Source organism: Myotis lucifugus, unplaced genomic scaffold (genome assembly GCF_000147115.1).
Source record: "Myotis lucifugus unplaced genomic scaffold, Myoluc2.0 scaffold_16, whole genome shotgun sequence".
Classification (NCBI taxonomy): Eukaryota; Metazoa; Chordata; class Mammalia; order Chiroptera; family Vespertilionidae; genus Myotis; species Myotis lucifugus.
The window spans coordinates 2,993,139-3,008,912 of record NW_005871064.1 but is presented as its reverse complement, the minus strand read 5'-3'; the positions used below and the strand labels follow the sequence as shown (position 1 = coordinate 3,008,912).

Genomic DNA, 15,774 nt, shown 5'->3' with positions numbered 1-15,774 from the left:
TGGAAGAAAAGAGACTTTAGTAGGACTTCTTTTCCTACAGACAAATTTTTAGAACTAGCTCTATGCTGCAGCAATGTAAAGGGTAGAACTTAATATAGAACCAGAAATATGCCAAGTTCTCTAGTGACTAACATTGTAAATAGCCCAAAGCTTTAAAGCCAGAGGGAGAAAGAACAGTAGAGTGTGAAATAGAAAATGTTATTTATATAATTCTAAAACTTTACTTTTGTTCTTATAAATCAATATATTATGGATTTCATTATTCCATAAATTATCTTTTTATTAGAAATAGAAAGCAAATCCCTATCCCCAATTCAGAAAAGCAAACTGGAAAATTTGGAGAAATTAAGAACTTTTTCTTCTTTTTTCCCCTTGGAGGATAGAACATCATTTTTCAGAAATATTTTTGCAAGAAAAATCTGAAAGTCCTTTGTGTATAGTTAATGAATCCTTCTCACTCCCATTATCAGTGGCATTATTCTTACAAGGGGTCCTTCCACCTCAACTACTGGTGAAATTTTGAGTCTATAATGATCTCACAACAGCAAAGCAATTGATATTGAAATTAACTGAGGCTAATATACTATAGTCAGATCCTCTGTGAATCAGAGATGGCCGAAAGTACTTTGGAAAGTCCATTTCTGTTGGGCACAGGTAAGAAAATCAGGTCTGCACCATCTTTGGGCTCCCCTTAAATACAGGAAAACTTAATTTGGTAGTGGTACTTCCCATGGTATCTTAAGCAGCTATCTTATACCAAAGGGAAAAGAATTAAGGGCAGGGGGTGGGGAACCTCCATCTAACATTTTTTAAAAAGTTAACCCTAAGTTAGTACCTTCCAGAGACCACTGAGTGTATAATAATTTAATTAAGGGATATATAGCAGAGCTTTATTTGATGTTAATGAATTCGTTATGATTCTTAATTGTCAGTGTACCTAAAAATGGTATACTAACTGAACCGCCAAATTAGGACTCTGGCAGAATAAAAATAATTACTCCGATGGTCTGTCCATGAAAGGAAAATGTCTGCAAGCAAATTAAGAACTTTCTAGTGAAGCAAGAGAAGCATTCAATATTTTAAAAATATATGCAAATAAGTGATCCTTACTGTTAAGGTTTTTCTGAGTGTACATGTATGTATATATAAATCCATACACACACATTATATAGTTTATTTCCTACTAAAAAGATTTAAGGCAGTTATTCTATCTATAAAGTTAGCTGTAATATCCAGGATAAAAATTACTACTCAAGAAATTATGTGAACACGTTAGACAAGTTGTCATAAAGGCCATCTAAATCTAGTATAGTTCCCATTTCCTGGCTGAGGCTACAAAAACAGGAATTCCACACCCAGAGACCATTTGTCCCACAATCCCCATACATAAAACAAAGTAGTCTGAACAGTCAAAATATTCATGGAAAGCTTGAAAAGATGTGAGAGGAACTCAATAATAGTATTCTGCCTGCCTTTAGAGACCACACACTATAGTCACTACTCTTAATTGTGCTAAATCCAACAATCCATTATGCTCCAAGGTGGGAAACAGGGCTAATATTGTAGGAAAATCATTGCCTGCAACTGCCAGGAAAGTTCATAATCCTAAACGTAAGTTAAAATAGAACCTAATGACATGCGATTTGCTAGTCACAAAGACATTAAACTGAAGATAATTTCTCCCATCAAGTGATGGACCAATTTGAACATCATCAACCTTAATAAAGGAATTAGAACCCTGGGTTTGAATAGTACCATCCTTTTTGGTCTTTTGTAAGTCAAAGGAGAGAAACATTCTGATGTACGCTGATATAACACAACTGGCAAGGAAGAGGGTAATCAGCAAAACCATTAGGGACATGTGTCAAGAGAAGGGGAGAAAGAATAAAAGTCAGCTGATAAATATAAAGGATTTAGCAAAGTAAAAGCTCATAGCAGAATGAAAATGGGCAATAATTTGTTATGTCTAGACATCAATGCCTTAGATCAGAGTAAAATTTAAAAAAAGATCGTGTGTTTCTATGTCCACAGACTACTCAGTTATCTAAAGAGATACGGGGTGTGGTGTGGGGGTGGTAATGGAGTGGGGCAAACTGTGAAACTGGAATGTTTGGTTATGAAAGCAACTGCACATGAGACAAGTTTTAAGTAAAGATTGTCTTGTTTACTTTATATCCCACCATCAACCAGGAGGGTCCGTATTATTGAATGAATGTCCAAAGTAATTATTTTTTAAAAAGACAGAAATATCCTAAAAGCATATTTGGACAGTTTTTGGAAGAGGTAGAGAAACCAACTGGGTATATACTCTTTTGTTTGATTTCAATTAGCAAGATACTAGACTGATTGTATTTCATCTTCAAAGTTTTAGTCTTGATGAAACTGACAATAAAAGTACAAATAAAAGTGAAATTACAATAATATTAACAACAAAGGAGAAAATCTGACAATGTTTAAAAGACTAATAAATCAAGCAAAATTGGATATGGTTTAAGATTAAAAAAAAAGAAAAACCCAGGTATTCACAACTTGCAAATATAAAGTTAGAATACAAAATAAGTGTAAAATACAGAATAAGATTATTTAGCTTTCAAGAAAACTAGGCAGATTTTCTTCTTGCAAAGTGACAGGTCCCAAGAGAGAAAGTAACTCCCACAAGACTAAGCTAAGCACAGCTTGACGGTCAGGACCAAATCCCAGTTATCTTTTTATTACTCAATGCCTATCACAGTGTCTACGAGGTAAAGAATAGGCATCATTAAATGTTTACTGAATAAATATATACCATAATGTATAACTAGCATAATTAGTTCAAACCTAATCAGGAAAGTTCTTTAAAGTGGGATGAGAAAAGAATACAGAATTATTCCAAAAAGTGGGCTGATATCCAGTTTTCTCTAATTTTAAACAGCATAAACTTTTCAAACTTTTTTTTTAAGCAATATAACTTTTTAACAAATCTCTGTAGAACTCCAATATAGAACTGAAATGAAACTGCCACTGGTTAGACCAGATCAGTGGGAACATCACCAGCCTCCAATTTCCAAGGCCAGCCAGCCCTAAGGTGTCTCTATGGACTTGAATCCACTGTGAAAATGACCATTCATCTAAATGTGACAGACAGCATGGTCCTTCCATTCTCACTTTGTTGAGTTGAAGAAATTACCAGCACTGTGAAGAAGTTCTAAATAATGTTGCTAATTTAAAGAAAGACAAAAGCCAACAAAGAAGAGATTTCACCATGAAGAATGAAAACAGTCCCTATAAAGGGGGGGGAAAAGAAAGGGTCCATGTTAAGAGGCCACTGTAGACAATACAGAATGCAAAAACAGCATTCCATTAAAAAGCAAATATGGGAAAAAGCTGATGGTTGGGATTACTACTTGGGCACTGCAGATGCTCTTTGGTTAGAATATTCTAAGAAATGTGAATTGTGAACAGCCCAGGAAACTGCTGTATATTTGGGGGCTATCTGAATATGAAAAAGAGAAGCAGATAAACAAATGCTTTTGGGGTTCAATATCTTCAAAAAAACTTTAGGGAGGTAAACATCTGTATCACTAATGTACATGGGATAATTCTGCCTTTCTGTTAACTATAGTTGTCCCCCCTTTTCTGCTGATTTGCTTTCTGTGGTTTCAGTTACTCCTGGTCAACCATGGTCTGGAAAATTCCAGAAATAAACAATTTATAAGTAAAAAACAAACATGACCCTGACCATTAAATATATTCACAAAAATGTAGTCACCACCATGAAGCCAACTGCTCGACAGGTAGAACTGCTCAGTACAACAGGTGCCTCCTAAGAGCTTCTGGTGGCACAGAACTCCATTGCAACTGGAGCTGAGCTCCATATTGACACTGTGATTGGCACTGCTTCACTTAACATACCAATGCAAGAGTGACTGCCAAGGCCCTCCACCAGTTTCAAAGTTGTTCTCTGCCCCCAGAACTGCTCCCAAGTTCTCAATAAACACCTGCAAAGGGCAGACACTCCCCTGTTATCTCCAGCAGATCTGCGGTGGTAATAACTGGGAATTTACACAAATCACAAGATGCCCTGTAGAAGTAGTAATTAGTGAGCAGCAAGAAGTCTGGAAGCAAGCAGCCAGACACTACAATGGTGAAAACTTGCCCAAGGCCGATTTAAAGAAGGGGTTGTTAAATGGTACTGACAAATGTCAAACTTTACAGCAAGGGCTTGACAAAGAAGAAATATTACTGAGAATGACAAAGTCTATCACAAAGTAAGGCCACCTTCAACTATTATAAATTGTAGAACCATTCTGATCCTCAAGTTCGGATCTGTGTAGAGGTGTTCATATAAAGCATTCATAACTAATGAGTTTCCTCTAAAATGAGCCTTTGCATATCATGCCATTCTCTTTGCCAGGAATGCCCATTTGCTCCTTTCTCACGCCAAGTGTTACTGCAAGCAACACTTCCCTCTGTTGTACTCTATCACCCTATTTATTTCCTTCACAGACAAAAAAGCTGATAAAGGGTTATAGTGTTCACCTTTACCCAAAAGCTAAGAAAAGTTCCTGGCACATATAACAGGTGAGCAATAAATATTTGAATGAGTAAAAATTTACTACACGTTTACAAGAATACATGCATGTACACACAAATATTGGAAAATGAGGAATACTTAACAGAAAACAACCAAATGATGAAAGTACTGAAAATGACACCTGTAGAAACAGGTGACTACGGTTTCAAAAAACAAGTACCTAAGATATTTATCCTAAAAATATAAAAATTTACTAGAAGGGGACTAGGAGTGGTTATTTTTCATTTCTATTGAGATGCAAACAAGTAATGTTTAAACAGCAATAACTTCACATTAGACCTGGGAGTTACTTGCTGCAGAACGAACTACCCACAGAGCTTCTGTTCCTCTCACTGCAGAGCATAAAATGTGGTTGATTCTAGTAACAAACATATATTCAGTTTTAGTTAAGAACAGCTCAGACTGTAGGTGATTATAAGCTTAAAAAGTTGCTAAACTGCTTCTCCCCAAATTTTTAAAATTCCATTAATAATTATGTAAAATAAAAGATTTTTTAAATTGAATACAACATATTTTAAAAACAGATGGCCCTTATCTGCTGACCACACCTCAGCATCACTTTTCTAGGTATTCTGCAGGTACAATTACATTCACAAAAGATCCATTCATAAAATAATCTGGTAACTAAATCAAGTGAAACTCAAATCAAAGAGCACTAGGTCTGCTGTTGAAACATTTAAAATACCTTTAAAAAAAGTGTTTACATCTATAGATTGGCTTTAAAAAAAGGACAAATGGAATAATTGTAGCATATCCCTGAAAATAATTATACTGCCACCTATGTATTTTTTATGAGGTGTAAGGATAAATTAATAGACTACTAGGTCACACAAGTCAAGTATTATCTGTTGAAATGTGTAAGACAAAGCAACTTACTCCATATGCATTCTTACTGTACCCCAGAAGCGACTGGTGCTGGCACTATCAGTGCAACCATTACTGGCGACGGATAGCATGCTATTCTGTTTTTGTATCAGAACAAAAGTAGGAATGGAGAAGAGGTTTGAAAAGATTTTCTGCAAGGCTTTGTTATAGAAATTTAGCAGTAAACAAACCAACCAACAAGAACAAATGTTTAAGACTCACTGAACACATTAAGGTCAAGGATGTCAAAAGTTAATCCACTTTTCTTCCCCCAAGAGTTTATTTTTGGTAAAAGGCAGAAAAATTAGTTTTTCTACAAGGGAAATCTGCTTCTAAATGATAATTTGAAAATCTTGATATATATTATATATTAAAAAAGACACACACAAATAACGGAGAAGTGGGAATAACAGATTAGGTACTGTAACTTTATAAAAGCTTGCCTAAATCAAGAAGCAGCACACACACACCTAATTTATGCAAACTAAAAATGTATATAAACAGCACAATACTGTGATACTGGATCATGATACATTACCTGTACACATAACTACTACTGTTATTAATAAGCCTTTGGGACACTCAATTTTATGCCCAACAAGACATTAGTAAGTCTTTAAAATCTTCTCTTCCTCCTTTATGGGAGGGTATTTCTAGACACTAATTTTCCCATCTAATATTCGAATATAGGAAACGGATTCCACAAGGTGCTTTAATTGATGAGACCTCAAGTGCTGTTTTCTCGGTTGAATTTTTGGATACAAACAGTCCATGGGGACCACACACAAATACTATGACAGAAGAGTTGATACAGTAAGTCTTTTGATGGGACTGGATTGGTGATGGAACTTTATGACATGCTTGAGCAACGCACTGAAGGGGATCCCATCTGAGTTAATACTTTGTCCAACCACTGCAGAGGTCCATTCAGATGAAGTTCAATCCAGCAAGGAGTGCTTGTTACCGTCTGCCTTCTGTTTAAGAGAATACAAGCAAATAATTATGAAGTTAAGAGAACATGACTATGTTTAGTTATATGAAATAAGAATTTAGATAAAGTAAAAAGTTGAATATACTGAAACCTAAATTCTTTTGAACAAGTTTGGCTATCTAATTATTTTGAAAACTGCTTAATCCTCAAAGTCTAACAAAGTATTCCCAATGACATTTTTCTTTTAAAAAGATTTATAAAAAACCTTCTTTTCCCCTGAAATTAAAATTAGTAGGGTAACCTTATTATTTACCATCCAAAATGGGACACCTTTATGAGAGAATGTAGTCACTATTAATAATCATGCCAGGGCAAGAGATGTAAACCAGGACTGCCCCATGCTAACAGGAATATATAGTTACTCTACTTATTTAACAACTACAGAATAGAAGATATCCAAATACCAAATGAAGTCTAAATAACATAGGGTTAAAGTATACCAAAACAAAATTCTGACCCAAACTCATCACAAAATGTTAAGAGTTATAGTAGTTCAACTTTCCTGGACAAAGCCAATAATATCCCTTTTAGCAACATCACGCAGACTTTTAATAAGAAACACCCTTACTACTTCAACAAAAAGGGCTACTGTCTGGGAATCATAAATTGTTCAATGACATCCTGTCATTTCCATGTACTGATTTGAGCTGTTTTATTTAATATACAAGTCAGTAAATCTGCTTGCTTGTGACAGCCCTACAAACAAGAGAAAAGGCTATTATCAACATTTCACCTCCAAGTAACACATGCTCAATATATTAAAACTGTACTTCAAGGGATGTGGTTTTTTGTAGCAGAGGGTCTAGTGCCCCATTATGCCCTTCAGATTTTTCAGTGTTCTCTAGACTAGCGGTTGCCAACCTTTCGGACCTCACGGACCACCACTGGTCTGCGGACCACGGTTGGCGACCGATGCTCTAAACATCTTCCAACTGCAGGTGTCTGCACTTATCTGCCTGAGAACTTCTTAGCTCTGTCCACGTGTGTAGCAGACTAGAAGTGCCAGGAAATTAATACCCCCAGGAGCAGCCTTCAAGCAATGACAAAGGAATTGGCATTTAAATGTTGTTTCCTTTCCCTCTGTGTGGGATAATTCTGAATGTTCTTTACCATTTTCCAAAGTTTCCCTCAGGGAATAAACTAGTGACCCACCCGCTATAGTAGATGGATTAATAATGATACTGGCTGCCTTCCCTCCCCTACCTCACTTCCTACTTCCTCCTTCCTTACCAGTGTTTCCTCCATTTCCTAAACAAACTCTTTGCACTTGAATCTTTGTCTCAGAGTCTAAGATATACACTAAGACATTCCTAAAATATGACACACAAAACACAATAGTCCAAATCTGATCTGTATAGACTCATTGCCTTGTTCTTTTTTAATTATTATTATTATTATTTTATTGATTTCAGAGAGGAAGGGAGAGAGAGAGATGATAGAAACATCATTGATCGGCTGTCTCCTGAATGCCCCCTACTGGGGATCCAGCCCAAAACCCAGGCATGTGCCCTTGACTGGAATCGAACCTGGGACCCTTCAGTCCACAGACCTACATTCTATCCACTGAGCCAAACCCTCATTGCCTTGTTTTGATTTAGAAACTATGTCTACTAGTATCTATGCAGCTTAAAATTGCACAAGCACACTTTACAAATTGCCTCTTATCCATGAGATATAGGCAAGACTGACCCTTTCTCATCTTCCCCTTCACTCTTTTTGTTTTGTTCTTCAGTTTCTCCTGCCTTTCATCTCTCCCCTGGATCAGACCTTTGGCAGCTATATTGCCAAAATCTCTTTTAATTTTGATTTTGCTATGTGCTGAAGTCTGGATTTTTGCTGAAGTCTGATGTTTTTCCCCAGTTTGTTTTCAGTCTGATCATTTCATTACTACATTAGTTTAACCTTCAGGAAAAATTCTTCATCTAGGTCACTGAAGGGTAGAAATAAGTTTAAGAAGACTGTCACTATACCTATTTGGGCAAAAAAGTTGCACTTGAGGCATTATTCATCCCCCTACCTGTTTAGTTACTCCAGTACTGGTTCACTTATTTCTCAACAAAATATAAATTCCTTACACATCTATATTTCCTTTTTAATGTATTCCTGACTTTATACTGGGAATTGAGCTGGCATTAAAGAAATGAAAAAACCGTTTTAGAAGTCCAACCGTTAGAACTACCTCCTCATATTCAAAGTCATTAAAGATAAAAGGTTCCTGGTAACTACCCACAGTTCACAGATACATGGGTATTTTGATTTGTAAATGTTCAAGAAAGCTTCGTAATTATCCAAGTAGATATACCTGACTCTACACCCATAAAACCATACTGTATATTATTGCTTCTCATAATTACAGATTTTAAATGATCTCTGGGTTACAGAATGGCAGAGTCCACAGTAAATGCAGGGCAGTATCTCTCTCTCCCAATTAAAACTGCTTTTAGTGGGAGACCTATAATCTATTTCTCTAATCTATTCAGTTCATATTTAATTCAACTGATTTTCTACCATGTTCTGCAATATTCTAATATTTGAAGGGGGAAAAAAAGGTCTGACCTGAAAACATTATATCAGATAGCACTATTTGAATCTAATTTTAATATCAACTCAGATCAATTCAAGTCCAAAGGAAAAAAAGGAATTCAGCAGTCCTTAGAGGTATCACATCTCAAAAGGGAAATAGTTAAAGCAAAGAAAACTACAGCAAAGTCACAAAATGAATTATTCTACTAATATACCTAGGATAAAATAGTGAGAAGTCTTCATTCTAGGATATAAATATACAGCACAGAATATATTTTTATGGAAGTATATAACCAAAAGACCTCAAATCTAACCACCTCACACAACTTACTTAAGATCAGAAATCAAGTCCAAATGAAATGAAATAAATTCTGAAGAAGGGCCCCAACTGTGGAATTCTATTGCTATACTATATGATCATCTTCTTAAGTAGACATTCAAAGAGTAAGCAATATGACCTGGAGAAGGATCAAGTATTTTACTTACAATTCCATTCTTTAATATGCTGATGAAGTCTTCCTTTTCTTTGATGTGGAATCCAATCTATTGTAATCTATCTTACCTCTTGATGACAAATGTGCTTTTGTAAAACTCAATTACGTAACTGGTACCACTATCTTTAGAGAAGAGGGTAAGAGTCAAGGAGAGCTTCCCTCAAGTCCTGTCTCCACCCGTTACAATGTGTCCTTGGGCAAATGATCAAATCTCTCCTAAGTCTATTTCCAAATAAGTATTAGTCTGAACCATTTTTTTATTTACAAAGACTGCAACCTCATAAAGAAAAGATAGTAACAGAAATTCTTAGCAATGTTGAAAGACATGACACTACATTTAAAACAAGCACAGTGCCTGACACCTAACAAGTACCCCCTTCTATTACTGAATCAAGTTCCAACTCTTAACTTTATATTCAGGTGGTCTCAACTTATTTGTCCAGACTTTTTCTTCTTCTTCTGTATTTTCTATATTCTCCAGGCAAATTGAACTGCTATTTTATTGCCAGAAGCACCATCTGCCACGCCCTCATAGCTATGATTACTAAAATACTATACATCTTAGAATGTACATGATCTCGACCATCTCTACCAGAAGCCTTCACTGAGCCCCAGTGAAAACATACCTCCTTCTATGAACTGACATAATCCTTCCTTTATATCCCTTTTTATGGTATTTAACAATCTGTATTATGTTACAGTGAATGTCTATACATGTTTCAATTCTATCTTCTATAATGCCAGCAACAGAAATTCACTATATTTTGAATCTAGAGGCCTCCGACTTTCTTTTATTTCACATAAAGATCTACTGACTCCATAACCTCAATGAAAACAAATACATGTGAACTCCAGACTGTGCAAGAATGGGGGTAAAAAAAGAATTATGTGGAAATTTAAGAACTGAATATGTATTTCATACCGGTATTCTGCTCCCCACCCTTTCACAAAACTCATTCTTATGGTGCACATTCTAGTTAGCTGATACACGGCTTCAAAACCCTGATTCACAGACTGAGCCAGAAGAGCAGCAAATTCCTGGTTGTTGAAGATCTTCAGATTACAGCCTATGATGGAAAAAGTAAAAAAAAAAAAAAAAATTGCATAAAAAGAGTACTGTTGTAAGAAAATAGCTTTAAAAGGGCTACACATATTAGAATACAAGCATGCAAAATCATCTCCTGATTCCTAAAATTAACAGCAACCAGAAAAGATAGGTTCATTTACATTGTTGTATCCATACCTGGTGGAATTTTACACACTGTTGCAGGGTGCCAGCCGTATCTCTGATTACAATTGGGGCTCTGCACAAAGATTGCACTATCACTTAGGCACTCAGCAAAAACTTCCCCACCTATGTAATATAAGCGCACTCCTCTTCCTAAAACAAAATACATATGGGATTAGTTTTATAACATTTACTATTTCAGCATGACTTGGGAAGAGTCTCCTGGAGGAATACTAAAATAATATAAGGTACTTAGATGACATTTGCCATAAGCTATGCTTTTCTGAAGTCTAATTTGAAACATGCTACAGTATACTTTCCCAAATATTTCTCAACAATGATTTTATAGATTTGCAAAAATAATACATACTTATCAAAACTATTTAAACAATGTAGAAAAGTATATGGATAGTAGTATAAAAAACTTCATACCAATTATATATTTCAAAATTAAGTAAAAGAAATTGAGTTAATTTGGAGGGAATTAACTAATGTTTGGAGAAATAGACCTTCATTATAATACATAGTATTTCTTTAAATAGCCCACTAAAGTTAAGAAAAAAAGGTAATAAAAATGATCAAGCCCTGGCTGGTGTGGCTCAGTTGGTGGAGCATCGTCCTGTACACACCAAATCACTGGTTCAGTCCCTGGTCGGGGTACATATGGGAGGCAACCAATCAATGTTTCTCTCTCACATCAATGTTTCTCTCTTCCTCTCTCTAAAATCAATTAAAAAATTTTTTTAAAAAAGTCATCAAGAGTTTATTTCTGGTGGGCCTGACTTAATCAGGCGATACCCTTGAAAGAGATTGGGCTGTCCCTGGTGAAAGTGATTCAAAGGTGAGAGACGGTCAACGCAAGGGACTTTCCAGTGGGGACTATGAATGCAGGTCCACCTGGCAAGGAATGTAGGTGGACTCTAGATGCTGACAGCAGCCTCTAGCTGACAGTCTGCAGGAAATGAGGACCTCAGTACTGTAAGTTCAAGGAAGTGAACTCTGCAACTCATGTGGTTGGACAAGGACCTCAAGCTCCAGATGAGAAGGCAGTTCAGATGACACCTTGATTCCCCTAGTGAGACCCTGAGAAGACTCCTAAGCCATGCCTGGAGTTCTGACCCACAGAAACTGTGAGATAATAAATTTGTGTTATTTTAGGCTGGTCAGTGTATGGTAGTATGTTACACAATTTAAAAAACACACAAAATTCCCCCACAAAGCTAATAAAAGAACCAACAAGCCAGATTTAATATATAGATACAAAATCTGGTGCCCTGTTCTCTTATGACTACAGAATATGTGTTTAAAAATAATCATTTACTTGACCATCAGGAAAACATGAAGTCTAAAAAGTAAAGATATTTTCAGGCTATATTCTCTGATCAAAAACACCTAATAAACTAGAAGTCAAAAAAAAAAAGATAATCCAATAATTATATCAATCTAAAATTTTGCAGAAATGAAATAAGGTACAGAAAACCTTCTGTTAAATTTTTATGCAGAATCCCAATTAAAACACAGGAAAAAAAGAATATTTTAAAGTAGGGTGGATATGCAGAGGCCTTCCTCACCTACAAGACACCTTGGTACCCTAACAAGATATGCAAAATTTTAAAAATCAAGCAAGATTTGAGGAATTCCACATGAAGCCAAATAAGAGACCTCTTAAATCCCTAATACTCTACAGCAGTGGTTCTCAACCTTCTGGCCCTTTAAATACAGTCCCTCATGTTATGACCCAACCATATTTTCATTGCTACTTCATAACTGTAATGTTGCTACTGTTATGAACCGTAATGTAAATATCTGATATACAGGATGGTCTTAGGCGACCCCTGTGAAAGGGTCCTTCGACCGCCAAAGGGGTCGCGACCCACAGGTTGAGAACCGCTGCTCTACAGTATCACACTTACTCTTTAGTGATCAGCATCATTTATCATAGGAGGTGACTGTTCGTCAAATGGAAACAGAAGAAAACAATTGTTAAAAGAAGTTACTTTAAGGTAATAAGAACTATGTTCAGTTATATCAGTGGTGTTTAAACATTTTTTTTTTTACATCAGTAAAAAGGAAATATTGAAGACCCCCAAAGAGTTTTACATCTATGGAAACTTACCATACTAGACATTAAAACTAGGATTTAAAAAATGTATTCACTTAAAATAAAAAAAAAACACCCCTCAACATGTTAACATAAATAGCAGGTTTATAAATAAATAAAAAACCTTTCCAAAGTAAAAAAAAAAATTAGTTCTCAGAGTACCAATGTATTTTTGCAAATCTCTTTAATGACTAATTTAACAGAAGAGCGTTGGATTCTCTTTAATGTACATTTAATTTCTTGCAAGCTCATATGCCATCTAGCCTCTGAATACTTCACTGTGTGAGAGATGGCAGTGGAAAAGGCAAATAGCATCCTAGTACCATTAATGAAAATAGTTTTGACCTCACGAACTTGCTGAAAGGTTGTTCGGACTACCACATTTTGAGATACTTTGTGGATTATTTTTTGAAGTTCATGAAATAATAGTTCTTGTTTTACATATCTTGCTTCAGATTAAAAGTGATATTTAACACATGAACTCACTGAAGGGAGAAACTAGGAGATGTAAATGAACTGAAAAAAAATTCATCATTTGTTAAAAAAATATGATCATGACAATTTTATGATTGGTAGAGACTCAGCAAAGTTATTTTAACACCTATTTATTGAAGGATCTCCCAGTATCAAAGACGCCAAATAAAGAGAAGTCATAGAGTTTGTAGATGGAAGGATCACCAGGATTTATTAAAAGCAGTGAAGCTGTGCACTTAAACTGACAGAGACAAGGCAGGCTTTTCTGCACACAATCGTTTGATGTGGTAAACCACATAATGCTCACATTATGAGTATATGGCATTGGTTTTTCACACAGGGAAAAAAACCAAACATACCTATATGTCTTCTTGTCATTTCTACTGTAGCATTTCGGTTGACGTTGGAAAGTAAACCTAAGCAGAATCTCTCTGAATTTGATGGATCTGTGAAGCCGTCTACGGTAAGTGAGGGCTGTGATGCATGGAAGGTCTCTCCAACCCTCTGGTTTAATTCATAATAGGCTATTGAACACCAAAATGCAGGTTCTGAGTATGTAACTGGCTGCAAGTCTAGGGCAGAGGAAACCAAACCCATAAGAGTAAGAAATGTTGTGTGAACAATTCAAGCCAAGAACAGACTGAGTATTATCATCTTTACATGCTCTATGCCAGCCTATCCTGGCAAAAGCTCAGGAAGTAGATCTAACTTCTACGTCATGAACTCCAGTTTCCGTAGATCATATCAGATTTTCAATTTTTCAATTTCCCCCATCTCATTAAGTCATCCAGTCTTCAAACTTAATAAAGCTAATTTTTGGTAGAATTAAGTGGAATAAAGCTGGAGCAAGAATTAATATAGTCTATGGCCACAAGAAGGAAAAATGTCACAATAATAGGATACAAAATGACATACTTTTGACATTTGTCTATTTTAATATCAGATCTTCAGGGGTTACCCTAATTACAAAAATATAAAGCACCCCCTTACACACACACACACACACACACACACACACACACAAAAGTAAATAAATACAAAGAATGTGCAAGTAGAAACAGAACATGGATTCAAAAGAATCTATATATTGCATGGGAAAACTAGGCTCACATGTATTTAAGTTCTATAATTTTGATTATAAACCATCACAAGGAATATCATTTAAAAAATGACCATTTTTATAGAATAAATTCCAAATGTGTCAAATGAAGAGAAATTGTGAAATAGCAAGATAAAATAGTCAAAAAATAAACTACAGAATACTTATACACACACACGTACACACACGTGCACACACTAGCTCTCATACAGCCCCCAAACCACATATTTGTGGTATGTGTACACATATTTACCTCTTATATTAATAATTGCTATTATAATATATATCATAAAATAACATACCCACAAATATCTAGTCGTAATGTCATAAAATTTACTGTGACTAAAGAATATGGTTTCCATGAATAAACAGATTATAATTTCTTATATGTGCCAGTAGAAAAGCGGTTTAGTAATATTGAGGCACATTACCAGTATCATTTTTAAAAAGCACTAACTTGAATAATTACTCGGTTATTTATGGGCTCCCGTTCTCATATATAGAATAATGACCAAAGAGGACATTTTAATAATACAGTATAAAACAGTGGAGGGAAAATATTTGCAACTTACCCAAACTATGATTAACAGGGGAAAGAGTAGTAGGAGATAGTTCTGCTGGGGATCCTGAAATAAAAGAAGTTAATTTAAAAACAGATATGAAAGTATTTCCAGAACTTCTGACCAAATAATAAAATAGATTATAATTAAGCATCACAAATAATAAATAATTTACATCCCAAGCATTATAAATATACAGCTGCTTGGTTCTGGTAGGGTAGCTCAGCTGGTTAAAGTATTGCCCTGATAGGCTAAGGTTATGGGTTCGATCCCTGGTCAGTGTACATACAGGAATCAACCAATTAATTCATAAATAAGTGGAACGACAAATCAATGTTTCTTTCTCTCTCTAAAAATCAATAAATATAAATTTAAAAAGATATACAGCTGCTTCATGTTAGTGTAATTTTGGAGACTTCAATATATAAAAGGTAAAAAAGGCGTAAAACAGTCCTAGCTTCTAGTCACAGAGTTCCCCTTCCCAAAGGCATCCAGTGTATTTTTCCAAAAATAATCTATGTATCAAATAAGTAAATATATCCTCTTCTGTGTCCCCTGTTCTTTATATACAAATGTAATATAGTTAACTTTGCTTTTAAAAAATTAAAAGATTGCAATGACTAATTTGCACATTTTTCATACTTTCAATTACACCTGAAGGACAGACTCTTAAAAGAGGAACTGCCAGGTCAAAGGGCTGTGGTTCTATCATTTTGATAGATTTTGCCAAAATTGTCACCTATAGAGCTTGTACTGGTTCGCATTCCCGGTAACAACAAATGGTGAGGGGACGCTCATGTTATTGTTAATAGATAAGAACATGGTCTTAAAAAGTATAGTTTTAATCTGTGTTTCTCTTATAAATGA

The 15,774-nt window shown here is 35.3% G+C and overlaps 1 protein-coding gene across 6 annotated transcripts in view; it reads right to left on the bottom strand.

Annotated features, from left to right (window-relative positions):
- Positions 1-2,142: 2,142 nt before the first annotated feature.
- SMAD2 (SMAD family member 2) overlaps positions 2,143-15,774 on the bottom strand; it is a 36,866-nt gene continuing 23,234 nt past the window's right edge. For 3 of the 6 annotated variants that reach the window (XM_023750857.1, XM_006085116.3, XM_014452536.2), the window contains 5 exons: positions 14,920-14,973; positions 13,608-13,820; positions 10,689-10,826; positions 10,368-10,512; positions 2,143-6,411 (listed from right to left, as the gene is read on the bottom strand). In XM_023750857.1, the coding sequence (XP_023606625.1) occupies positions 6,288-6,411; positions 10,368-10,512; positions 10,689-10,826; positions 13,608-13,820; positions 14,920-14,973 (674 nt within the window). In that variant the 3' untranslated portion in view covers positions 2,143-6,287. The remainder of the gene's footprint in view (positions 6,412-10,367; positions 10,513-10,688; positions 10,827-13,607; positions 13,821-14,919; positions 14,974-15,774) is intronic. The other 3 variants (XM_023750858.1, XM_014452535.2, XM_023750859.1) reach the window with 3 other exon arrangements.